Source organism: Notechis scutatus, unplaced genomic scaffold (assembly GCF_049901735.1).
Source record: "Notechis scutatus isolate UNSWTSFEM ecotype Mainland unplaced genomic scaffold, rNotScu1.2 NSCUSCF110, whole genome shotgun sequence".
Taxonomy (NCBI): Eukaryota; Metazoa; Chordata; class Lepidosauria; order Squamata; family Elapidae; genus Notechis; species Notechis scutatus.
In genome coordinates, this window is record NW_028263138.1 from 3,978 (window position 1) to 31,214 (window position 27,237).

At 39.9% G+C, this 27,237-nt stretch overlaps 1 protein-coding gene across 9 annotated transcripts in view; it reads right to left on the reverse strand.

Moving 5' to 3' along the window:
- Positions 1–257: 257 nt before the first annotated feature.
- Positions 258–27,237, reverse strand: part of LOC148128607 (vomeronasal type-2 receptor 1-like) — a 30,723-nt gene continuing 3,743 nt past the window's right edge. Inside the window, exons 1-4 of one of the 9 annotated variants that reach the window (XM_087948738.1) lie at positions 7,948–8,172; positions 2,730–2,977; positions 2,013–2,301; positions 258–926 (exon numbers count right to left, since the gene is read on the reverse strand). In XM_087948738.1, coding sequence (XP_087804864.1) covers positions 264–926; positions 2,013–2,301; positions 2,730–2,947 — 1,170 coding nt within the window. In that variant the 5' untranslated portion in view covers positions 2,948–2,977; positions 7,948–8,172 and the 3' untranslated portion in view covers positions 258–263. Of the gene's footprint in view, positions 927–2,012; positions 2,302–2,729; positions 4,021–6,865; positions 7,174–7,947; positions 8,173–27,237 lie in introns of those variants that run through there. The other 8 variants (XM_087948737.1, XM_087948733.1, XM_087948734.1 and 5 more) reach the window with 8 other exon arrangements.

Below are 27,237 nucleotides of genomic sequence, written 5' to 3' on the forward strand. Positions count from 1 at the left end.
AGGAGCAATTAGATGGTGCAAATCTCTTGACCTTTTGCAGCACAAGAAGGTTGAGATGTTCCCCTCCTTCTCCTTTGGGTTCCTTCTCCAAAAGGATCTCAGATTAATGGATCCCTATCGGGACCCCCATACCTGCCACGGCTGCAGCCTCGGAGCCCCCAACCTCTTTTCTCCCTCCTTCCTTCCCCTCCTCGATCTGGAGGAATAGGCGGCATTCATGGCCTGGGCCAGAGTCTGAATGATACTGTAGCGATCAGGGTCATTTATGATCCGTTTCCTGTTCCTTTTCTCCTGGGTCTCCAGTGGGGCTTTCTGGGTGCATCTTCTGCGGCCTTTGACAGAAAAGACGTGCTTGGAAAGGGAACAGCGAAAATAATGATCTTGAAACGGATCTTCCACAAAGAAATGGGGTTCAAAGGCAGCATCTGTTGGCCTTTTTTTGACAGATAACCAAAACTTGAAATACTATGGATGTATTTGAGAAATATGTTCTTCTTTATTGTATACAGTGCAAAATTTGTGAGGATCCAGACTTTCCCTTCAATGGGTCCTGGCAAATGCATAAGTGCTTCATGGAAAGGAATAATTCTGTTCCAGATGGAAATAAATTCTATGAAGTGGACAAAGACGTTGATTTGTCTCCACTTAGAGAGGGCCTCCCTAAGGGATTCTGTTTGTCCAGTTGTTGTGAATCGTTCTGATATAACCACACAAATTCCATTCCTGACAAGCATCGGAGGGAAAGTCCTCATGAAATTATCTCCCTTTTCTGTGTCTGAAGCAAAGAGGCCAATCAGGGTCCATCTGAAATGGAGGAGCAGCTGGACAATTGCTGGGTATTGGAATCCTTCTTTGGGGAGCATCTGGTGGAAAAAAGGGAATCTCCTTTTATCACTCAGAGCCTCTGAAGGAATTCCAACAGTGATCTGAAAAAGTAATGAAGAATGCTGTGTTATAATGTGGTCCAGATCAACTCCAAAATATTACTTATTGACAAACCCAATTTTGTTTTGATGAATATATAAGAATAGTTTGTTCCTTAGTCATGGTTTAAAATATTTAAGACAGAATATTAACAAGATTGTCTATAAAAATGGAACACAAAATCATATTAAACAAAAAAACAATAAAAAATGCAATGTAAGTTTCTGTGTCACCCGTACAATTCCAACAATTAGATTCAAATTTGCAGATGTTAGATAAAATGTCTGGATCTAAGATATAGGGCTGTATTATATGCTATTTTTGAGTACTAAAACCTCTTTCTCAGCTTCTATATCCCAAATTCTTTGTGAAGCAATTTTTCAGCTTCTTCTCTAGATGTACAAGAGCACAACTGCTAACAGAATAGTTATGAGTACATGAAATGGAAACATATAAGAAAAATAAAAAGAAATAGTAGGACAGTGACGGTAGGCACATTGGTGCGCTTATGCACGCCCCTTACAGACCTCTTAGGAAAGGGGTGAGGTCAATCGTAGACAGTTGTACAATCCAATAAGTCTTTAATTGAAATTTTGTCTGTTTTGGGACTATATGTCTGTTTCATCACTTTAATTTTAACCCAATAATTATATACCCTGAATTTATACAAAGCAGAAATTGTGTAAATTAACAATTATCTATGAGGGCAGGAGCTGAACTCCTTTTATCCATCCCAAAGATACTCTTCTTGGTCTGAATATTTTTTATACATAGACAGGACTATTGCCAACTTGATTCCAATTGGATAAGGCAGATATTATTGATATGTGAAAATGAACATGCTAATGGAGGACCTCAAAACCTGGATAGTTTTCAATAGTAGAATATTCAGTAGAATATCCTCTAGGGACCTTATGGCTCTTCAGGCCTTTAATGGTCAATTTGAAGATGAACATAATAGACTAAAACATCGTTGATATGTTCCCTAATATTCTGAAAAGCTGCTCTTGAATTCTATGAAGATATTGGATCTGTTGTTCATCCCCACCACCCCACTCACCTTACCAGATAGAGAAAAACACACAAACCTGTGGGACTTTGTAGGTGCCTACAAACATTGACATCTGGATGGAGATGTCCCTGGAAGCTTCACCAATCAGAGCCAGGAGGTTCTCCTTCCTCCCACAGCCATAGTTGGGGACATTGGATTCTCCAGTGGAGAGCATGTCCAGCAAGACATCTGAAGTGCAGAAAGTGCTCAAATAGTTGTCATGGATGTTGTAACCAAGTGTGAGATTGTGCAGGAGCTGGGAATTCTTGCTGACCATTTGAATAGCAAAAATTGACATTAGGGTATTTGTTAGAGCAGAACTCTTCCTATTGAAAAACAATATTCATGTTATTATATTCAATAGCAACAACAAATATTTTTAAAATATATAATCCTTCACAAACCTACTAAGCCTTAGGCCAACATTGATCCAAATCGAATGATCAATTATGCAAATGAGAGAGGCAACTACAATTGTTTCAGTCACTACTTAAACAAAGGTCATTATTCAAGTGATGAACTCAGGAATGAACTGAGAAAGGAAAATCATCTGGATTTCATTCAGGTTTTTTAAAAACTCCATCTTTGGATTTTACTCTCTTCCACAAAGTAAGGCAAAAAGGAAGCCATGGAAATCAAAATCATTCAGGAAATTAGACAGGTCCTGAGGTACAAAAATAAGTGACATAAGAAGAAAAGAAGGAGAGTGTTAGAATTGCACATGGAGGAGTGCAACTCCATCACCCTGCATGACTTACAAGGAGAAGGTATGGAAGGAGGGCTGTTGAAAGGCCACATTATAGGCGACACATATATTTCAGATTTGACCACACCAATGAGATGGTCCCCAGGCCTGTAAAAGCTCCATGGATTGTAGCCATCCTGGTGCTCCAAACTCAATGGGCATTTCCTTCTCAGCTTCCCACAGACTGATGGGGACACCAGCAGCAGCAGAAGCAGGAGGTCCATCATTCATGGCATTAATCAATCCACTTCCTGTTTCTAACACAAACAACAGGAACAGTTGGAAAAATTCAAAGACTCTGAGAAGTGCCAGTGGCTTTCCTGATTTAAACAGAGAACCACTCAGTTTCATCTGCAAAGGAGAGAAAGGTGCAATCAAGAGCAGAGCCTGTACCTGTCCCAAAACTTGGTCCCAGAGAGCTTCACCAAGGAATTTATCCTTTTCTGATATAAGATCCTTTTCATGTGGCTTCAATCTGATGTCTACATCGAAGTCTAAAACTGGAGATATAGCATCACAGGTCTCAAAGGCCCAGATGGTCATAATTACAGTGAGAAGCAACTTCTCCTCTTGGGATCCTGAACTTTTTCCAGGCTCCATCTGCAGAGGAGAGGCTGGAATAAACCATGTTAGTAAAAATTACAGATATACCCCTGGGGTCACTGTTTTGTTGTGGTTGTGGTCCTTCCTCCCAGTCAGGGCAAGTCCAGAAAGTGATGCTGGGGAAGAGAATTCAGCACCCAGGGAATTGACTTCTGCTGTCCTTCAACATGGCCTTTTGTCTCCAGAGATTGCTGGGGAAGGTCACCCAGAGTTATGGAGTTTGGTGACACTTCTAAGTTAATGCCATTTAACTGTAGTGTTGCCTGTCTTCTAATGACAATCGGCACCCTTGAACTCTGCCCAAGGTTAAGAGTAGACCCTGTTTGGAATTCTGTTTTATGTCATAATCCCATATATTGATCTTAATTGCAGCCGGTTTTAAAATTGCTTGTATGTGCAATGAAATTTCATTTCCCATCTTTTCTAGCAATATTAATTTTGAGATTAAAGCTCATTAAGAAGCAGGAAAGTGACAACTTGTGGACTAGATCATTGGGTAAATAGGGAGAAAATTATAGAATGGATGGAATTTTTTATTTTTATTTTCTTGTCATTCCTGTGTTATCTTACCATGTTCCTATAATACACCAAGATTCTTTATATTTTGATTTTTCTTAGTTTTTTAAATAAAGAATGGACTGTAAGTTCTGCAGGTGCTATCTATCCATCCCTATCTTTCTATCTTTCTATCTTTCTTTCTTTCTTTCTTTCTTTCTTTCTTTCTTTCTTTCTTTCTTTCTTTCTTTCTTTCTTTCTTTCTTTCTTTCTTTCTTTCTTTCTTTCCCAGCCTATCTATCTATCCATTTATCTATTCTATCTCTATCTATCTATCTATCTATCTATCTATCTATCTATATCTATCTATCTATCTATCTCTATCTATCTATCTATCTATCTATCTATCTATCTATCTATCCCTGCATATCTATCTATCTATCTATCTATCTATCTATCTATCTATCTATCTATCTATCTATCTATCTATCTATCTATCTATCTATCTCTCTATCTATCTATCTATCTCTACCTACCTACCTACCTACCTACCTACCTACCTACCTACCGTGTTTCTCACAAAATAAGGCCAGGCCTTATTTATTTTTTTGACCCCCGAATAAATGGCTAGTCCGTCTTTTCGGGGGTGACTCCCCCACCTAGAGGGGCCCATATGCACGTACCTCTCCATGAGGCTGTTTCTATCGGCTGACAAAAGCTCCCCCAAAGGCAGAGTCCCCAGCCGCTTCGGGGCGAGTCATGGCTGCCCCTGTCCCCTCGCCATTAGGCAGTGTCTTTCGGGCGATGGAAGCTCCCCAAGGGCAGTCACCAGCCACTTCGATCGGCCGGTAGAAGCGGTCTCGGGGCAAGCGCACACGCACACTCCCCTCGCCGGGAGGCCGCTTCTATCAGCCAATCAAAGTGGCCAGTGACTGCCCTTGGGGAGCTTCCATCGCCCGAGAGACACTGCCTAAAGGCGAGGGGACACGGGCAGCCACGCCTCATCCCGAAGCGGCTGGGGACTCTGCCTTCGGGGAGCTTCTATCGGCTGATGTTCTATCGGTAGATCGGGGTATTCTAGCCTAGGCTACCTGCAGGGCACTCCTAAAGGCAAGTTTTCTCCCCACCCACCCCCGCCCTTCCCCCCATTTCTCTTCACCTCATGTAGTTCTAACGAACGATGTGAGAAATGGCGGGGAAACGCATAGGCCTAAATTTTGGGAGTGGGGCTTAATTTCACCTCATGCCTAGAAATCATGCTGGGCCTATTGGTGGAGGCCCTATTGTTGGAGAAACATGGTATCTATCTATCAATCTATCTATCTATCCATCTATCTATCTATCTATCTATCTATCTATCTATCTATCTCTATATCTATTTAATCAACCATATCTATCTCTATCTATCCATCTCTATCTATCACATCTATCTATCTATCTATCTATCTATCATCTCATCTATCTATCTATCTATCTATCTATCTATCTATCTATCTATCTATCTATCTATCTATCTATCTATCTATCTCTATATCTATTTAATCAACCATATCTATCTCTATCTATCCATCTCTATCTATCAACGATCTCTATCTAACCATCCATCCCTATCTATCTATCTATCTATCTATCTATCTATCTATCTATCTATCTATCTATCTATCTATCTATCTATCTATCTATCTATCTATCTATCTTTATCCATCCATATCTCTCTCTATCTATACCTATCATCTATCTATATCTTCTTCCCATCTCTCTATCTCTCTCTCTATCTATCTCTCTATCTCTCTCTCTCTCTCTCTCTCTCTATCTATCTCTCTCTCTCTCTCTCTCTCTCTCTATATATATATATATATATATATATATATATATATATATCTTAAGTTTTCTTAAGTTTTGCGTACTTACATGTATGGTGTTCGGCTTGGTTGGGTATTTTCCCACGTCATTGTAGTTGTTCTTTTAAAGTTCTCACACACATCTATCTATCTATCTATCTATCTATCTATCTATCTATCTATCTATCTATCTATCTATCCATCTATATCTATCTATCTATCTATCATCTCACTCAATCTATCTATCTATCTATCTATCTATCTATATCTATCTATCTATCTATCTATCTATCTATCTATCTATCTATATATCTATCTATCTATCTATCTATCTATCTATCTATCTATATATCTATATCTATCTATCTATCTATCTATCTATCTATCTATCTATCTATCTATCTCTATCTATCTATCTATCATCTATCTATCTATCTATCTATCTATCTATCTATCTATCTATCTATCTATCTATCTATCTATCTATCTAAATATCTACCCATCCATCCATGCATCCATCCAGATCCAATTTACTGGCCACCCATCTTATCACAGGGAATCCCTACAAAGATGGCGGTGATGCCCACAGTGTGGTGGATGGTGCAACCTGATTTCTAGCGACAGGATTTCTGGAGATCTGGTGGCTCCTCCTCTGTTGTGGGGATCTTCTATTTGGGGAGGGAGGGACCCAGCTGACCTTCCCAATTTCTGGGGCTGAGACTTTCTATCCCCAAAAAGGTGCTGTTGGAACTCCTTTGTTCCTGGTTTATTGGCATCCGTTGTTCAGGGAGGATGTTTCTTCACTAGGGGGGACATTAATATGGACTTCTTGGCCCAGAAGGGGAACCGGGGGGCTGAGTGGGAGGGGGAACTGAAGGGACAGGCAGGCCCACCCTGGCAGGGAGGGGCAGAGGAAGGCCCGTATCCCAGGTCCAGTGCTTGGAAGTTCTCCCCCTGAACCTCCCTCAGATTCTGCTCTCAGGGCCTGCAGACCAGATCCTGGGTGGCTCCGGGTTCAAGCTGTGGCTTTTCAGGGCCAGGTTGATGTGCCATGAGACTCTCTTCTCCTCCAGGAGGTTCCCAGACATGTCTGACCGAAGCCGGGTGAGGCCCAGAGGGGAGGAAGCCCACCCCAACTTCTGGGTTTGTCCCAGGGAGACCCCAGAGGAGGGAGGAGGGGGGCTATGGTCATCCAGGGTTTCTCACCGGCCTTGAGGAGGCTCCATGTGGACCTCTGGCTTCTCTCAGGGGGGCTGCGAGGACCCCGGCCTGGTCAAGCACGTTGTGTGAACGGGGTCCTCGCCAGAAGAAAAGGGTCCCCAATACAGGTAGTCCTCAACTTATGACCACAACTGAGCCCAACATTTCTGTTGTTAAGTGAGACATCCATCAAGTGAGTTTTGCCCCATTTGATGGCCTTTCTTGCCACAGTCATTAAATGAATCATTGCAGTTGATAATTTAGGAACCCGGTCATTAAGTGAATTTGGCTTCCCCATTGACTTTGCTTGTCAGAAGGTCGTAAAAGGGGATCACAATGGCCCTGGGACGTTGGTGCCATGAATTCTGATTTCTGCATTTGATGCTGCAAAGGTCATTAATTGTGAAAAATGGTCCTAAGTTCCATTTCTCAGTGCAGTTGTAACTTGGATCGGTCACTAAATGAACGGTTGGGAGTCGAGGCCTGCCTGTGTATCTCCTCTTGATCAGATTCTCTTCCAGGAATTCATCTTCTTCCGAGTTCCCATCATCCACTGACTACTCGGCCAAATGGTTCAACCTCGGGAAACAAACCATGGTTAAGAGGTGTGGAAAGGGAACTTCACGAGGACAGTGGTGTCACCCAAGCAGGAAAAGCCCAAAGGGAACATCAGGCCAGCCATAAAACAAACTTGCATAGGAAAAGGAATCAAATAAAAGGTATTAAAGAAGCCCCTTAGACAAAAGCCCAAATAATTAAGAAAACTAGGGAAACAAGAAAAGAAAACCCTTACAAACACAAGACATGCCAAATCAGCAAAACAAACAGACAAAAGGCACAAAATATATCACAAAGGAGACAGACAGGAGATTGCCACAAAACAAATATAAGAAACCATTAAGCTAAAAAAGATTAGGACGAAACCGATAAAACAATCAAACCACCCCGCAAAGTTTGCCTTCCGCACCCCGCGGAGTTTACCCTCTGGCGGGAAGAAAGACAACCCCTGACAGGATTTAAAACATGAAGAAATACAAACACAAGCACTCACACAAAAGGAGAAAAGGGTATAAAAATCAGGGACTTACCATTCGAAGGTAGCTAGCCCAGGAACGCAGACTTCTTGCTATCTCTCGCCTTCCTGAAAAATAAAAAGATCCAGCTTTCAAGCAGTTGTCCGTATCCTTGCGCCGGAGCTCTCCCAGCGGGAAAATCGAATCCTCAGAAGAAAGGCATTTTGACAGCCTTTCAACAGAGGTGCAAATGTGAATGCGGCCACTGGGGAAGAGACAGGATTCAGAGGGTCATGTGGATCCCACCAGAGTCAGTTAGGTGGCTGGGGCTTCAATCCGGGGGGGGGGGCTGAGTTCCAGTCCTGCCTGGGGAGCCAAGCCAGCTAGGAGGCTCTGGGCCAGCCGCTCTCTCGGAGCCCTGGGAAAGAGGCAATGGCAACTGCTTCTGAGCAGCCTGGCCAAGATCTCTGGGTCGGCTTCCCCTGGGGGCTTCAAGACCACCTTCCCGCCCATCTGGCCGAGGCTGAGGGGCCTCTCTGGGCCTGGCTTCCTCCTCACCAGTCAAGCGGCCTCCAAAGGGCTGGATTTAGAGAGGGTTTGGCAGGAGACTGTGCTGTGAGGAGGGGGCACGCAGGGGTCCTGCAGAGCCAGGGGGTCTGCAGTGGGTCTGCCCCCTCCCCAGTGAGGGCAGGGAGGAAGGGGGCAGGGGGAGAGGGATGCAGGGGGATCCCCTCCCATCTGGTCTGGGCAGCTCAGGTGCTATCAAAAAGCCCACCTCTGAGGGGAACTTCCGGTTGCAAGGCTTCGGCGGCGGCAGGAATCCGCTTCTCTGCGGGTCCCTGCTGTGCTCGCCGCTGAGGTACCCCCGATCCAATTGGATTTGGGGGTTGTTGCTGCCCTGAAGAGGCAGTGGAAGACAGAGGAGATCCGGGCAGGGGTCTGGGGATATCGCACCCCCTTTCCCCGGCCGGCTAGACTCCTTTTTCCTGAGGCGGTGGAGCGGCTGTCAGAAATGGCAGCCATAAAGGAATCTTCAACCGGATAAGACTGTGCAGGAGGAAGACTGAAGGAGAAGTTTTCTTGGCTGAACCGGGACATTAAGTTACTTTTAAAACACCCTGGAAACCTGACTTTCGGATTGATACATTTGTTTCCAAAAGAAGTTACTATCGGCTGCGAAAGTGCTGAAGGAAAGTTCACTCCCCTTCCTTACGGAAAAAGCAAATGAGCACAGAAAAACTTGCTTCTTTGAGGTAAAAACAAGCTCTTTGTTATAAGTGGGAAGGAGAGGACTAAAAAAAAAAATCTTTTAAAACTGGTTGGAGGAGACGCTTTGAAGATTATAAGACCAACAACTAATTGTAATACGGCTTTAAAATATATTTGGGATTTTGCCCCAGGAGGAAAAGTTGCAAAGAGAAGAAGAGGAAATAATTTCTGGCTGTTTGGATTGTTTGATAACTTTGACATTTGCAAATTACCTTAAGACTAAAAACATCTGGGTTGTTCTTAAAAATTTACAATGGCACCATCTCTGGATCAACTAAAAATGGAATATGAAAAATTAAAGGAAAGAGAACCAAATGGCAAGAATTCATTGGGAGCTGTCTTCCACTTTTTAGAAATGGCGGTTTCTACGTACCAGCAAATACTTGATGAAGAAGGAGAAGGAGAAGAAGAAGAAAAGGAAACCATTTTTAATGGACAAAAAAATTTGATTAAGAAAGAAAATAGGAAGAGAGGAAGGAAAAATGAGAATTTAAGATTTAATAAAACAATCAAGAATTACAACAGAGAGGGGAAGTTAAAAAGGTGGAGGTTAGGAGAGGTGGGGGCAAAATGATCAGACTGGAGAAGAAGGGGAGGGGAAAAGGGAAAACAAGCCACGGTCTGGAACAAGATATTTTTTTTTAGAGATAAAGGATAAAGGATGTATAATTTAAGAAAGATTCTGCAAGAGTACATAAGATAGTATTGTAGTATTTGCATTTGAAATAGTCTATTGGAATATTATAAGATTTAACAAAATATTAAAATATTAAAATGTTTTATAATGATAGATTTCAATATTTAATAAAATATCAAAGAGAATGTGTAAAATGATTAATGTTTAGTTATACTATTAATAGAATTAGAATGGAAATTATATATTTAATTATATTATAAGTTTATTATTCTTTTTCTTTTCAAAATGCAACATGTAGAATGTACTAAGCAGAATCAGGATAGAAATTATGTATTATTTTAAGTGTTACTTTAGGGAAAGGCGCCACACCTTAAAAGTGATTACAGGGGAAATTCTTTTGCTAAAGAGAAGAGATAAATAGATGATTGGAAAAGAACGGACAAAAGATACAAACATAATGATTCTGAAATAAGATGAAATAAATAAAATATAACTAAGAGAGTGAAAAGAAGGGAGAAGTTATATAGAAAATATAGAATGGTTAATAAGATATGAATGGTATATAAGGTGAGCACGAACTTGATTTAGGTCTATTAAAAAAGATGTAACCCGGGGCTAAGCCACTTTTCAAAAGAAGTTTTATGTTTTATGTTTTGTGTTTTGGTTAGCTATGTTTTGATTGTGAATTAATAAAACCTTGGAGGAATAAAACTAAAGGGAGAGAAATTTGGAAAAGACATGTATAAATAATAATTAAGGTTTTATCTTTTTATGTTTTGTTTTATGTTCTGTATTTTCTGTACAAGACAAGGATGTCCACTATCCCCTTTGTTATTTGTATTGACTTTGGAAGTGTTAAATAGAAATATTAGAGAGGATACAAATATAAAAGGAATGAAAGTTAAAAAGGAGGAATTCAAATTGCAAGCCTTTGCAGATGATTTGGTCTTTATTCTGGAAGATCCTCTTGAGACAGCTTTAAAATTATTCGAAAAGATAGAGATGTATGGTGAGATGGCTGGCTTGAAAATAAATAAAGACAAAACAAAGATTTTGACAAAGAACATGTTATTAAGACAAAGAGAAGAGCTGACAGACCTTGTGAAAATTCAAGTTACGAATAAATTTAAATATTTGGGGATATATTTGACGTCAAGATGTACTACACTGAAAGAGAATAACTATATTAAACTTAAGCAGCAGATAGCATCTGATCTGAAAAAATGGGAAAACTTACAATTGTCACTGATAGGTAGAATTTCAACAATTAAGATGAATATTTTACCTAGAATGTTATATTTGTTTCAAACAATACCAATTAGGTTAGGTAAAGACTATTTTGAAGAATTAAATAAAATTGTGTTGAAGTATATATGGCAAGGTAAGAAAGCGAGAATAAAATTAAAACTTTTACAGGATGCTAGAATTAGAGGAGGATTTGGCCTTCCTAATTGGGAGTTGTATTATCAAGCTGCAAATTTAATGTGGGCTAAAGAATGGATAACATTAAGAAAGACTAGATTGTTGGCATTAGAAGGACATGATTTACTATTGGGTTGGCATGCTTTTCTATGGTATAAGGGAACTAAATCACAGGGTTACTTTAGAAGGCATTAGAAGGGAGTCGTTATGGTTGAATTGGGAGAAAATTAAGAAACAATGTTATTTGAAAATTCCAGTTTGGTTATCAACTATTGAAGCCTTTTCTTATCCTATAATTTATAAGAAGGAACAAACAGTTAGATATGGGGAATTACTAGATGAAAAGGGTGAACTTAAAACGATGCAAAATTTAGAAGAACAAGGTATAAAGATGAATTGGTTTTCATATGCGCAAATACATTCAAGGTATCTTAAAGATTCCAAAATGGAAGGATTTTATGACAAAATGACTGATTTAGATAGGATTTTGACAGGTACTGATGAAAAAGTGATTAAAAAATTATATAATTATTTGTTGGAAATTAAATTGGAGGATGAACAAGTTAAAGAAACGATGATTGCTTGGGGGAAGAATTTTGGATATGGGATTGACTTAGAGAAATGGCAAAAGTTGTGGTCTCAAAATTATAAAATGACAATGTCAACAGCATATAAAGAAAATTTGTATAAGATGTTTTACAGGTGGCATTTCCCCCCGACAAGAATAGCAAGAATGTTCAAGAATAAATCTGAAAAGTGCTGGAAATGTCATCAGATACCTGGCTCATATTACCATATGTGGTGGACTTGTGAGGACGCTAGAAAATATTGGACTAGAATTTGCATATGGTTGGAAAAAATGACAAAGAAACATATAGATTTGAAACCAGAGATTTTTTTATTGGGAATCTTACCCGATACATATAATAAAAATTTGAAGTATTTGATTGTAAATGTATTAACAGCTGCTAGGATTGTATTTGCTAAAAATTGGAAGAGTGAGAAAATACCAGCAGAGGAAGAAATTATTAAGAAAATATTGGATTGTGCTGAAATGAGTAGATTGACATTTGAAATTAGAGAACAAGAAGATAAACAATTTTATGAAGTTTGGGATCTTTTTTATCAATGGTTAGATAATACAATATAATAATAGAATATTTAGAAATTTAGGAAATAATGAATATACACTTTTTCTTGGTTTTGATAATATTTTTAGAATATTTTATTAAGATAGATTTGGTATGATTTTATGAATTGTTATAAAATAAATTAACTAAATTATAGTTATCTCGCTTAAGTATGAATTAGTAAAATTATAGTCAAATGATTGTTTAATAATGATATTAGGATATATAATTGTTGATTGATAATATGAGTTATTATGTAATATAATTACTATGATGACTATGAATGGATGTACAAAAAGGAGTGGTAAACCAACCGATACACTGTCTGTAAATTTATGAAGGATGATGATGTTTTTATGTTATGTCTTATGTTATGTTTTATGTGTTTTTGTTTGTTGTTAAAATCAATAAAACTTTTACCAAAAAAAGAAAAGAACGGACAAAAGATACAAACATAATGATTCTGAAATAAGATGAAATAAATAAAATATAACTAAGAGAGTGAAAAGAAGGGAGAAGTTATATAGAAAATATAGAATGGTTAATAAGATATGAATGGTATATAAGGTGAGCGCGAACTTGATTTAGGTCTATTAAAAAAGATGTAACCTGGGGCTAAGCCACTTTTCAAAAGAAGTTTTATGTTTTGTGTTTTGGTTAGCTATGTTTTGATTGTGAATTAATAAAACCTTGGAGGAATAAAACTAAAGGGAGAGAAATTTGGAAAAGACATGTATAAATAATAATTAAGAAGGTTTTATCTTTTTATGTTTTGTTTTATGTTCTGTATTTTGTGTGTTTATGCTTGATGGAGAATTAATAAAACCTTGATAGAAAGAAATATAATTGAATAAAAGTGAAGGGAGAAACAATGAAAAATTTGGAAAAGATATATATGTGTTTAAATAGAAATGTGATAATGTGGAACTATGCTTTAAAAAATAATGCCTTATTTGCCTTGTTAAAACTTACAAGTAATTTTTGAGAAAGGAGGTTTTATACTTTGATGTCTTATGTTTTGTTTGTCTTTAAAATCAATAAAATTTGTTTTATAAAAAAAAACAAAGCCCACCTTTGAGGGAGGAGCCTTCCTTGGGATTGGCTGGGAGAGCGGCTCTGGCATCACAGATGGGGTACAGGTGGAGCTCCCAGGTGAGCCCTGGGCACCTGCAGGCCAGGTGGGGCTGGTGGAGTCCAGGGAGGAGGGGAGGTCAGCCTGGGGCCCTGCTGCCAATTTCCCCCTGGGGCAGCCAGGGGATTCTTCCTCCTCCTGCTCTGGGAAGTGGGGCGCCCCTGGAGGGGGCTCCCTCTGGCCTTGCTGGGCAGGGTGGGGGGATCTGCCCCATGGGGGCCCAGGGCAGGGTGGAGTGAATGGGGTGAGGGTCCCCAGGTTGCATCTCTTGCCAGGATCCGAGTCTGGCGTGCCAACTTTACACCTGGCAGGTGGGGGCTGCTGTTCCCCCAGGTGTGAAGCCCACCAGCTCCTGGTCCCAGCCAGAAGGAAGGGCCGATGCTGGAGGAGAGTCTCTTGGCCCTTTCAGAAGACAAGAAACGCCCTTCTGGGCGGCAGGAGACCCCCAAATCAGGGAGGTCAGGCTGAACCCCTGGAGCTCTGCCCCCCCCCGAATTTATTTATTTATTTATTTATTTATTTGATTTGCCAATTGTTTACAAGATAATAAGTATAAGTGTATACATAGTTGTGAATACATGAAATGGGTACATATAAGAAAAATAAAAGAAGAATAAGAGAAACAATAGGACAGGGACGGTAGGCACATTGGTGCGCTTATGCACGCCCCCCTACAGACCTCTTAGGAAAGGGGTGAGGTCAATAGTAGACAGTCTAAGGTTAAAGTTTTTGGGGTTTGGGGAAGAAACTACAGAGTCGGGTAGAGTATTCCAGACATTGACCACTCTATTGCTCAAGTCGTATTTCCTGCAATCAAGTTTGGTGTGGTTAACTTTGAGTTTGTATCTATTGTGTGCTCTTGTGTTGTTATGGTTGAAGCTGAAGTATTCATTGACAGGTAGGACATTGCAATGTATGATTTTATATACCATGCTTAAATCAGACCGAAGATGGCGTAATTCAAGGTTTTCTAGTTCTAGAATTTCAAGTCTGGTGGCATTAGGTATTCTACAACGAGTAGAGGAGTGGAGAACTCTTCTTGTGAAATATTTCTGGACTTTCTCAATTGTGCTAATATCAGATACGTAATGTGGGTTCCAGACTGATGAACTGTATTCGAGTATTGGTCTAGCAAATGTTTTGTATGCTCTGGTTAGTAGTGTGATATTACCAGAGAAAAAGCTACGTAGGATTAGGTTAACAACTCTTAATGCCTTTTTGGCTATGTAGTTGCAGTGGGCTCTAGCACTTAGATCATTAGAGGTAAGTATTCCAAGGTCCTTTACAGAGCTTGGGTCATCAACAAGATCTTGACTATTCAGCTTGTATTTTATTTTCTGATTTTTTTTGCCAATATGTAAGACAGAGCATTTATTTGTTGAGATTTGAAGTTGCCATTTGTTTGACCATTCTGATACATAGTCAAGATCTTTTTGTAGGGTAGCAGTATTGTCTGTGGTATTGAACAGCTTTACATCATCAGCGAAAAGAACGCAATTGCTCTTAATATGATCACAGAGGTCATTTATGTAGAGTATGAAGAGAGTTGGTCCTAGAACACTGCCTTAAGGGACACCACTATTGACAGGTACAGTATTTGATAGGACGCTCCCAATTTTGACCATTTGTTGTCTGTTTGCCAGGAATGCTTCTATCCAGTTATTCAGTTGTCCAGCTCATTTCCCTCAGAACCCCGAAGGGGCTTCCAGGCCGTTTCTTTCTCAGGGAAGCAGAGGAGGAAGATGGACAGAAGGAGGGAAAAGAGGCAGGAGGGGAATCGGGTGCAAGGAGGAGGAGGAGGAAGAGGAGGCCGGGAGAAACTTCCCTGAAGCTCTGCCAGGACTTATCAGGGAATCCTCCTCTTCCCTCCCTCCTGTGACAGTTTCACTCTTTCCTGGCAGAGGGTCCTCGACCTACAGCTGTTCCATTTAGTGACCATTCAATGCCACAGTGGCACTGAGAAAGATGACTTAGGGCCCCTTTCCACACTGGCAGCCCTGGCAGCCTCCCTGGGGTCCCAGGATTTACATTTAGACAAATGTCTCACACGTATGATGGCCACAATGTCCCCGGGTGTGTGTCACATGATCCCCTTTCACGAGCAAAGTCAGTGGAGAAGCCGGATGCACCTAAGAACCGTATGGCTCACTTAACATCTGCAGTGATTCGCTTAGCAAACAGGGTCAGAAATGTCATAAAGTGGGTCAAAACTCATTTAACAACCATCTCCCCCAGCAAAACAAGTGTTGGGCTCCATGGCGAGGACTTCCTGCCTTGTCTGTCTGGAGGTCTCAGGGCTGCCTTTTGAGGCTGCCTCAAGGGCTTCTCCAGGCTGCCCTGCGTTGGGCTCACCTCGTCTCTTCTTGCCAGGCCCCCCAAGAAAAGGGGTTGGGGGGCACCTGGAGGCCCCAGGTCTTCTGGTTGTGGGGATGCGGCGCTTATAGTAGGCTCTGCGGCCCCTTCGGCCTCCCCACCTCCGAGGCTCTGAAGATGCCCTTGGGGGTCCCTGTGTCCCAGGTCTCCAGTCGTTGGGGGGTTTCACTCCCATGCACCCTTTGGCCCAGGAGGGAGAACTGGGGGTCTGAGACAGGAGGGGTGAGTGGAGGAGATGGGGGCAGGGGGCCAGGAAGCGCCAGCCACCCAGGGCAGCCCCATCGCCCAGATCAGGAGGAGGAGGATCCCTGCAGGCTGGGAGAGGAGGAGGGGCTCCCACCCAGGCAGCCCAGGGGGGAGGGGAGCTCCAGAGCCAGAGAGGGAGGCAGAACTGGCCGGGCTTCTCCCCAGCCGCCTCCTCGGGTGGTTTCAAAAAAACCAAATGTGCCTCAGAGCCAGAAAAGTGTAGAGGAGACCCAGCCTGAGTCTTGGGGGTGGGTTGGCTCTCAGGGAAGGGACCCTCGATTGAGTGAAGTTGAAAAGGGCAGGAGTGGATCATTGGGATGGGAAATCGATAGATAAGGATTTTACCTGAGATTTCAAAATGTAAAAAAAGAAAAAGGTGAACACCTTGCTGAAATAATGACAGAAATATTGGCAGAAGTGTTAGAGATAACCAAAGAGAAGATGATGGATGGATGGATGAAGTGTTCCGTGTCTATACAAGATATGCAATGAGAAATAAGTTACCAAGAGAAGTTCACATCAGATTTACTAAGAAAATTATTAAAACTCAGATACTGCATGTGGCAAGAGAGAAAACATTAAACTACGAAGACAAAGAAATTGTGGTGCTGAAACAGGTACCAAGAAGAGTAAGAGAGTTGAGAAGGGAATATTTATTTTTGACTAAAGAGTTACTTAAAAGAGGAGTAAATTACAGATGGTTGATACCAGAAGGTCTCTTGTTCACCTGGCAGGAACAGAGACACAGAATTGACACAGTCGAAAAAGCTGAGCTATTCTACTTAGAATATCTTAGAGGAAAGAAGGAAGATACAAGGAAAGAAGACTCATTAATCGAATTTCAAGAGGAGTGTACTGCAGTAATTGAAAAAGAAAAAGAAGGTGCAGTAGGTGATATACCCAGAGAGCAACGAGAACTAAGATCTACTAGAGCAATAAAACCCTCTTACAAAGCCTAATATGGATGAAAGAAAATTTATTACAATTAACATAAATGGACTTAATTTAGCTACTAAAAGAAGAAAAGTATTTCATAAATTAGAGAAATTAAAGTTTGATATAATCTGCCAACAAGAAGTACATATTAAAAAACAACATGATTATATATTGAAACAAAAAAAAAGTAGGGAAATTATTCACATCGTTGACACAATGTAAAAAAAGAGGTGTGGTCTTATATATTAGAGATACAATCCCCACAGAACCAATTTATACAGAAGATGATGGAAGGATTTTGATGGTGGAAGTAATGGACAATAATGTAAAAACATTTTAAATCACAATTTATGCTCCAAATGACAATCAAGAAGAATTTTACAAGAAATTACATATGAAAATAATTGAACTGGACTATGCTAATATTTGTATGATGGGAGATTTCAATGGAATAATTAATGATCAATTGGATTATAAAACACAGAAATCAACAAAGAAAACTAGAAAGACACTACCAAAATCTTTCTTTCAAATGATAGAAGAAGCAAACTTAAAAGATGCATGGAGAGAGAGAAATGTGGAAAATAAGCAATATACCTTTTATTCAAACAGACATGCATCATGGTCTAGAATAGATATGATATGGATGTCAGCAGAATTACTTGCTAATATATGAGAAATTGAAATAGAAACAAGCACTTGGGCAGATCACAACTCAATGACAGTCATTTGGAAAGGACAAAAGAGGAGATCTAGATGGATCTTAAATAATACGATAGTAAAGGAAAAAGACTTCAAACAGAAAATAGAGAAAGAATTGGTTTTCTTTTTTGAAGAAAATAAAGAAGAGGATACATCTTTACAGAATCTCTGGGACACGATGAAGGCCTACACAAAAGGCTATATACAAGGCTATATATAATAGGCTATATATAATAGACTATACAAGGAACAGAAAAAGACTTTCAAAAGATGACTATAAGAGATTGGAAAAAGAATTACAGAAGTTTCCGCAAAAAAAGACATTAAAATTAAAATGGACATAACAAAACATAAAATGGGAGGAATGGAAAAAGAGGAATTAGCACAAAAAATTAAAAATGCTAAACAGAATTACTTTGAAGATGCACACAAGCCAGGCAGATGGTTAGCCTATAAATTGAGAAAGGAAAGAGAATCAAGAAGGATTAGCCAATTAATAAATGAAGAATGATATGTTTGCTATGGAAATGAGGAGAAGAAAAAAAGTATACAAGATTATTATGGAAAACTGTATTATCAAGAGAATATTCAAGAAGAAAAAGTTAAGCAATATTTACACAAAATGAAATTACCCCAGATACCCAAAGACATTGAAGCAATGTTAGAAGGGAACATTACAATGATGGAATTAACAGAAGCCTTTAAAAAACAGAATGTTGGAAAAGCACCAGATTCAGATGGATTGCCAGCAGAATTTTACAAGACTTTCCAGGAAATACTGAATCTTCAACTATTAGAAGTCATGAAAGAAGTTATGTCAAAAAAGAGAATACCCAAAACATGGTCAGAAGCATATATTACACTTATACCGAAGGAAGACACAGACTGCAGCAAGTTAAAAATTATAGACCTATATCCCTATTAAATTCAGACTATAAAATTTTTGTTTCAATCTTGGCAGAAAGACTGAAAAGATACTTAAATAATTTTATTCATCTGATCAAAATGGATTTCTGCCAAAGAGACAAATCAAAGACAATGTGAGAATAATTCTGGATGCTTTGGAATACTATAAGGTACATCCTGAAAAACAAATGGCCTTGATGTTTTTAAATGCACAAAAAGCCTTTGATAATGTGAGCTGGTGATTCATGTTATTTCAATTGTTACAAATGGGCTTTGGTAAAAAATTTATTCAAGCCATTGAAATGATATATCATAAACAAACTGCAAAGGTTATGATAAATGGAGAATTAACAGAATCCATAGATATAAGAAAAGGGACTAGACAAGGTTGTCCACTGTCACCTCTGCTGTTTGTGTTAACATTGGAAGTGTTGAATAGGAATATTAGAGAAGAAAAAGAAATAAAAGGAATAGAAATAAAAAAGGAATATAAATTGCAAGCCTTTGCAGATGACCTGGTATTTATATTAGAGGACCCATTGGAAACAGCACCTAAATTAATAGAAAAGATAGAAAAATATGGAAAAGTAGCAGGTTTGAAAATAAATAAAGATTAAACAAAGATATTAACAAAAACATACTAGCAAGACGAAAGAAAGTTGGAAGAAGTTTTAAAAATACAGGTCACAAATAAGGTTAAGTATTTAGGGATATATATTACATCAAGATGTAGCACATTGAAGGAAGATAATTATTTCAAACTCAAACAGCAGATTGCGACAGATTTGACAAAATGGGAAAACTTACAATTATCATTGATTGAGAGAATATTTACAATTAAGATGAATGTATTGTCTAGAATTTTATACTTATTCCAAACAATTCTAATTTGATTAGGGAAAGAGTTTTTCGAAGATTTAAATAAAATTGTGTTGAAATACATCTGGCAGGGTAAGAAAGCGAGAATAAAATTTAAACTGTTACAAGGTGCAAGAACAAGAGGAGGGTTTGCCTTGCCCAACTGGGAATTATATTATCAAGCGTCAAGTTTGATGCGGGTAAAGGAATGGATAATGTTAAAGAATAGTAGATTATTGACTTTAGAAGGCCATGACTTGCTGCTGGGATGGCATGCTTTCCTCGGTATAAGGGAACTAAAACACAGGGGTATTTTAGAAGACATTACATTCGAGAGGCATTGTTTTTAAATTGGGAGAAGATAAAAAGACAATATTATTTAAAGATTCCATTATGGATATCTACCATTGAAACTTTTTCTTATCCAATAATATATAAAAAAGAACAAACAGTTAGATATGGTGAAATACTGAATGAAAAGGATGAACTGAAATCTATGCAAGCGTTAGAAGAACAAGGTGTAAAAATGAATTGGTTTTCATATTTGCAAATACAACCTAGATTTGATAAAGATTTCAAAACAGAAGGTGTCTATGATAAGTTGACTGATTTAGATAAAATTCTGATGGGTACTGATGAAAAGATAATTAAAATTTTTATGGACATTTATTAGAATTGGAGGAAGAACAAGTTAAAGAAATGATTGCTTGGGGGGAAAATTTTGGATATGGGATTGATTTAGAGAAATGGCAAAAATTGTGGTCTCAAAATTATAAAATGACACTGTCAACCGCATATAAAGAAAATTTGTATAAGATGTTTCACAGGTGGCATCTACCCCCGACGAGAATTGTGAGAATGTTTAAGAACAAATCAGATAAATGTTGGAAATGTCATCAGATACCTGGTTCATATTACCATATGTGGTGGACATGTTCAGATGCAAATATTGGACTAAAATCCACACATAGTTGGAAAAAATGATAAAACAGCATATAGACTTTAAACCAGAGATCTTTTTATTGGGAGTCATAGCAGACATATACAATAAAGAACTGAAATATTTGATTGTAAATGTCTTAACAGCAGCTAGAATTGTATTTTTGAGGAACTGGAAAAATGAAAAAAAAATCGATGCAGGAGGAAGTTACTAAGAAAATTATGGACTGTGCTGAAATGAGTAAATTGACATTTGAAATTAGAGAACAAGATAAAGATAAACAATTTTATATGATATGGGATTTGTTTTATCAATGGTTGGACAATGGTTGGAAGACGGGGGTTATAATGTTTAGATCAGATGAGACTTCTTACCTCCCTTTCTGTGGCCTTGTATAATTTTACTTCTTTATATCCTGCTTTTATTATTTTTACGAATAATTTAGGAGATTAAAATTGGGTTTCCCGGGTCTGTCCTGGATTAAGCTCAGCAGATTGCGGGAAGATGGGGTTGTAATGTTGAGATCAGATGAGACTTCTTACCTCCCTTTCTGTAGCCTTGTATAATCTTATTTACTGATAAATCACCTTTAATTATTTTTTAAACAAATAATCTAGGAAATTAAATTTGCTCTCCTGGGTCTGTCCTGGGTTAGCTCAGTGGTTTGCAGGAAGATGGGTGTTGTAGTCTTAAGGAGGTGAGCGGAGGCTTCTTCTTTCCCTTTCTGTGGCCTGGTATAATCTTATTTCTTCATTTCCTGCCTTTATTATTTTTACAAATAATCTAGGAAATCAAAAGAAACAGGGTCAACTGGTTGCTTAGCAAGTGTTCTAATTTATGACTGGCCTCCCCAGAGCTACTTGACCTGTTTTTGGAGTTTTGACAGCCATGCACACATATACACACACACACTCCCTTCCAACCCTGCTGGAGCAGGTCATTGGACTAGAATCGGCAAAGCACCTCTGATTAGATTCTAGTAGTGAATCAAAGTGCTGGTCTTCTGCAGTGTCTGGGTGACTTTTGTGCCCACCTACCTGAGCACCAAAGGGAAACACATGGTGGCTGTGCAGGTCTTCTCCATCCTGGCCTCCAGTGCTGGTCTGCTAGTCTGCATCTTCATCCCCAAGTGCTACATTATCCTTCTGAGGCCAGACCTGAACACAAAGGAGCATCTCACAGCCAGAAGAAATGTTGGAAATGTGAGACAGAGGAATTTTAATTCGTAACATGTTCCAACAGAACAAAATTATAAAATGGTTCAAGTGGTTCTCCAGATGAGTGATCAATTATTTTTTTGTTGAAGTAAATAAAAGTTGCCTGGAAGATTTCTTGGAGGAATGGGAGCGTGTTAGCAAGATAGAAATATCGAAGGAATGTATGGGACAACATTGATGTCCTCATTTCTAAATTTATTTTATCCAAGCTGCTATGGCAATACAAATGATAGTTTCTTGTTATTTACATAATAACTCCTTCTTAAGGGCAGCAACACTAATGCAGTAATAAATTAGTTTCTATAGTTTCGGTACATACCAGGCCTCAAGGCCTCTAGGCCTCACGTAGGCTGAAAGCGTACCAGGAACAGAGATCATCAATCAACAAACACGTCATCATGGGCGAATAACTGTAATGCAGGCGCTGATTTGTTACCTTGTACCTTTCACACTGACCATGTAACTGATTGGATGTTACTATGTGTGCACTAATATTCCTACTCATGTAACTTAATGATTGGATAGAATTCACTGCTTGTGACGTATCACTGTGTGTTTTTTTAATAAAAGAGCTTCCCGAACTTGTGATCGGGGCAGCTCATCCAAGATAGAACTTGCGTTGGTGTCTTCCTTGATGCATTCGACCACCCAGTGGGCAGCCTTCCAAATGCGGAGCAAAGCCGCACACTAATTGGGTGGGGAGGTAACTTGAGTCTTGCTAGTTATTAATATTCATGCTCCCATCATCTTTTAAATATGCATATGTATGTTTGCTCCCTTTTCCTGAAATGTAGAAATATAAGTGCATTCTTTTGCCTGTAGGAGTTCCTCCAATTATTTTAAGGAGGGGACACAGAATAAATAAGAACTGCAGTGAGCCTGGATTATTGGCTTTTTGGGGTCTTGCATTTCATTCCACAGAAACTGGTTTCAGCAGGCAGGCAGGCAGGAAGACAGACAGAACTTTTGGATGGATGGACGGACAGGTAGATAGGTAGGTAGGTAGGTAGGCAGGTAGGAAGACAGACAGACAGAACTTTTGGATTGATGGATGGATAGGTAGATAGGTAGGTAGATAGGTAGGTAGATAGATAGATAGATCTACATTTGTAGATAGGTAGGTAGGTAGGTAGACAGAAAGACAGGCAGGCAGGAAGGAAGGCAGGCAGATAGACAGACAGACCTTTTTGATGGATGGATGGATGGATGGATAGGTAGATAGGTAGGTAGATAGGTAGGTAGATAGGTAGGTAGATAGGTAGGTAGGTAGATAGATCTACATTGGTAGGTAGGTAGGTAGGTAGACAGACAGGCAGGCAGGCAGGCAGGAAGGCAGGCAGACAGACAGACCTTTTAGATGGATGGATGGATGGACAGACAGAATGCAACAGTGGCGGCAGTTTGGGAAAATAGAGTTACTTTCCCAAAGTGCTGCCGCCACTGCGTTCAAGGCACCAGCTCCACAGGCTCACCCCATTGAGCCACTTGCATCGCTCTGGTGCAACAGTCATTAGGGTGAGCCTGTGGTGCCGGTGCATTGAACTGAGAACCTAATGGGGGTGGGAGGGAAAACCACCCCTGTTTTCCTTAGAGCACCCATTCCTTAACTGTCCCCAACCTCCCCTGTCCCTCGTGGGCAGGGCCTTGCTTTGCAAGCTGAGGGCAACCATCATATGCACTACGGAGGGGCTCCACTTAGACATCCCAGTCAAACATACACCCCTCACCACAATAGGTCCAATTGAGAGAGACACCCATCTGCCCACAGACCCCAGAAGCCTACTGGCCTCTCCATGGGGACGGGATCCCACTGAAGTAGGATTGCTACCCAAGTTACAATTCAAGGAAAGACAGGTCCACCAACTTCCATTCCCCAATACAGAATACAGTCAGAAACAATAGAGTCCATGCAGAAGTTAATAAAAGCATGCCTAGAACAGCGGGTACTGCACAAATGCACCTCCCCCTGCAACACCCCAATCTTCTCAGTCCCAAAACCCAAACTAGAAGGAAAGCCTAGTTACTGTTTTGCACACTACATGAAAATCGTCAATAATCATGTGGTGCCAAGCGCACCTGTGCTACCCAACCCAGCCCCCATAATTGCAGAAGGGCCAGCGTCAGCCACCCACTCCACAGTTGTGGGTCTTTGCGCAGCCTCCTTTAGCAACCTTCTTTAGACCCTGCTTCACAGGACTGCTTTGCTTTGAGGTGGGATAAAGACATACTGAGTCATCCACCCTGTTCCCCAAAAACTTAAAGGCAGACCTCACTTCTACCTCACTGCCACACAACCCCAATGTTTTTGCATAAATTGCCGGTCAATTTGAGTGAGCTTCCTGACAATAATTGATTTAGGATCTATGACCCATTACTTGTTGGTTGTATGGGCCAAGGTCCAGGAGGCTCTGAGTTCTAATCCTCCCTCAGGCAGGAAAACTTCCTGGGGGACTTTGAGCGGATCACCAGGAGACCTTTGAATTCCAGTCCCACCTTAGTTCTTATTGAATTGGGGTGGGAAAGTTGGAAACATTTTCTCAGATTAATGTAAGATACTAAAATTGGAGATTCCTAGAGTGTGAGATGGCTGAGTGTCCAATATTGTGTGTTGTGATGGAGGAAAGGGAAATTGTGGGATAAATGCAGTGGTGGGGTTCAAATTCTTTTACTACTGGTTCAGTGGGCGTGGCTTGCTGGGCATAGCTTGGTGGGTGTGGCAGGGGAAAGTTACTTCAAAATCCCATTCCCTCCCCACCCCACTAGCCTGCTTTCCAGCTCCATTTTCCTGTGCATGGCTACCAAAGGAAATCCAGCCGATCACCTGGGACTCAGAGAAGAGATGGGGGTGGGGCCAGTCAGAGGTGGGATTTGCCAGTTCTCCAAACCACTCAAAATTTCCACTACCATTTCTCCAGAATTGGTCAGAACCTACTGAATACCACCTCTGGATAAACGCCTCTTCCCTGTGGCACAAAGCCACAAATCTCTGCCTTCTTCTACTGCATGTGCGAGAACCAGAGGGATTTGTGTGAATCTTAGACTGACCTTCTTCTGATCCAACAGAGCTTTTCTTATCTCCTTCAAATGGAATTTGCAAAGGGATCTTATTCGCAGTTAGGAGCCTTTATGAGACATAAAAATTGATTCCCAATTGATCAGCAATCTCTGTGGCTGCAGAGCAGAGCAGTGTCCATGGGTGCCTCTTCCTAGAAACCTAGAAGTCCCCCTCCACTTATTCAGCCCCTTCTTGGACCTGGATGAACATTATGCAGCATTGGAGGTTTGTAACCTGGTCAATGATACGGCTGCCTTGAGACAGAATCCCTGAAACCTCCTCCTGGGAAGAGTCCCAAGGTTCCCTTTCTCTGGACATCTTCTCCAGCCCTTCACAGACGAGACAAGCTTGGAGGAGGAGCAGAGAAATGCTTTAGGTACAAATTGTAGAATGGAAAATTAAAGAGCCTGAAAACGGCTATTTTATTTCTCTAGTTCACGAAAGAAAAAAAATATACAGTGGAAATTTCTTTACACACTTCATTTTTTTATTTCCTTTTTTTTTTGCTGTGAAGTACATACAATCCCAAACTGAAATCCCAGACAGCTGTTCTGCTGAATTCTTTCTGCAAAGGAGGTTTTATCAGGAAATCAAAAAGACTCACATAAGAGGGATGAAGATTTCCCTCCTCAGCTGGGAGCCAGTCAAGCATGGCATTTCACATCATTCTGGCATTTTTAGGGAGAGGATCAGGCAACCAGGCTGGTGTTTGGTTCCCACAGCTTCCTCATGACCTCTTTTCCTACACATTCTCTCACCACCCACCCACATGTTTAGCTGCTGTCAGTGGGAACAAGTGCGTCAATCGTTTTTTATAAGGTATGTTCAGTAGTTGTTGCTGAACAGCTGAATTCCTCTGAATTTTACAGTGATCTCTTTAGCAATATTTATTGAAAGGGGAGAATTCCACTCGTTCAACGATTCCCCATTTTGAAACATATAGATATCATTTTCTTTGACTCCTGCATACTATCAAAATGGAAATCAAATAAAAGAAACATTTAATAAAAGAAATAAAAGAAATCAAATAAAAGAAACATTCTACAAAACAACTTTTCTACCTCATCACATATACCAACGATTAGATAATCAATTTCTATAAAATATTTTATTAATGGTTTAATTGATTTATTGTTTTTTAACTGATTAGTGTGATTAGAGTGTTTAGTACAAATAGTATGATTACTGACTAGTTTAAAAGACCAAAATTCATGCAATTTAATTGAATAGTAAAATCTTTGATTTAGTGGATTTAAATGAACAGTGTGAGTAATGACTAGTGATTAGAGTAATTAATTGACCAGGCTGATTGTTGCTTAGAAATATTATCTGACTTGAGAGATTACTACAATAGATTGTTTGATATTGTTTGATGTAATATTGACTATATAGATTACCCTAAATTGTTCATTTAATTAATTCAATCAACGTACTATTTTACCAATATTACCATGCCAAAAAGAAAATCCTACCTCAAACCACAACTCAATGAGAAGACAATCCCCACCAATGAACTACAAGACTCCTGCACCAATGAACTTCAAGACTCCTGCACATGCCTTAAATGCTGCAAAAATCTAAAAGATAATAAATACTCCATCAAATGTTCTCTGTGTAAAAATACACCCACCATGACTGCTTGGGATTACCTGAGCAAATGATTCGATACCTAGAATCATCCAATGAGTTTCCATATTTCTGCAAATTATGCATATCCAAACTAGATCTGTCTAAAAGAGATGATACCGCGAAACCATCAAAACATCCCCAATCATTGAAACCATTGAAACATCCTCAACCATCGAAACCATTAAAACATCCCTCAACACCATATTAGCATCCCTGGACGCCGTAAAAGAAAGAATAACCAACCTTGAAAAAAAAGACACAACACAAAAACCTGAACATCAAATAGCCACAAACCACATCTCCACCCAACAACCACAATCCAATCCAAAACCCAATCCACAAATAAACGCAACCCAGACAAATATTGATATCCCAATCCTCATCAGAGAAGCTGTTGAGCGTGAACGGAAACGTCCAAATGCCATCTTATTTGGACTAGAAGACAGCATTGTCAATGATGACATCACAACTGTCGAAACATCATCAGAGATTACCAAGCATCAACCATCTCCGGTGATGAAATACTTGACATTTCCCGCATTGACCGAGAGCTCAAAAATAGAGACGGCTCTGTGGCCCCACGCTTGTGCAGGATCATTTGCAAAAAAATGCAAACGTAAACTCATTTACACTATAAACTCACTCGCCAAAACCAACACCAACCACAAAAACCTCCGTTGCCGCCCTGACTTAACCATACAGCAACGTGCCCGCTCCCGTGCACTCCGCATCGAACTCAAAACCCATCTAGACAATGGAGAGAAGGACCTGTACATTGACTACCATGCTGACTGTATCAAAAGTAAGACACACAACCCAATACCCAACTTTTACCCTCAACCACCACCCTACCTCAACCACCTACCACCACCCACCATCACCCAAAACTACCCACCACCCACCATCACCCAAG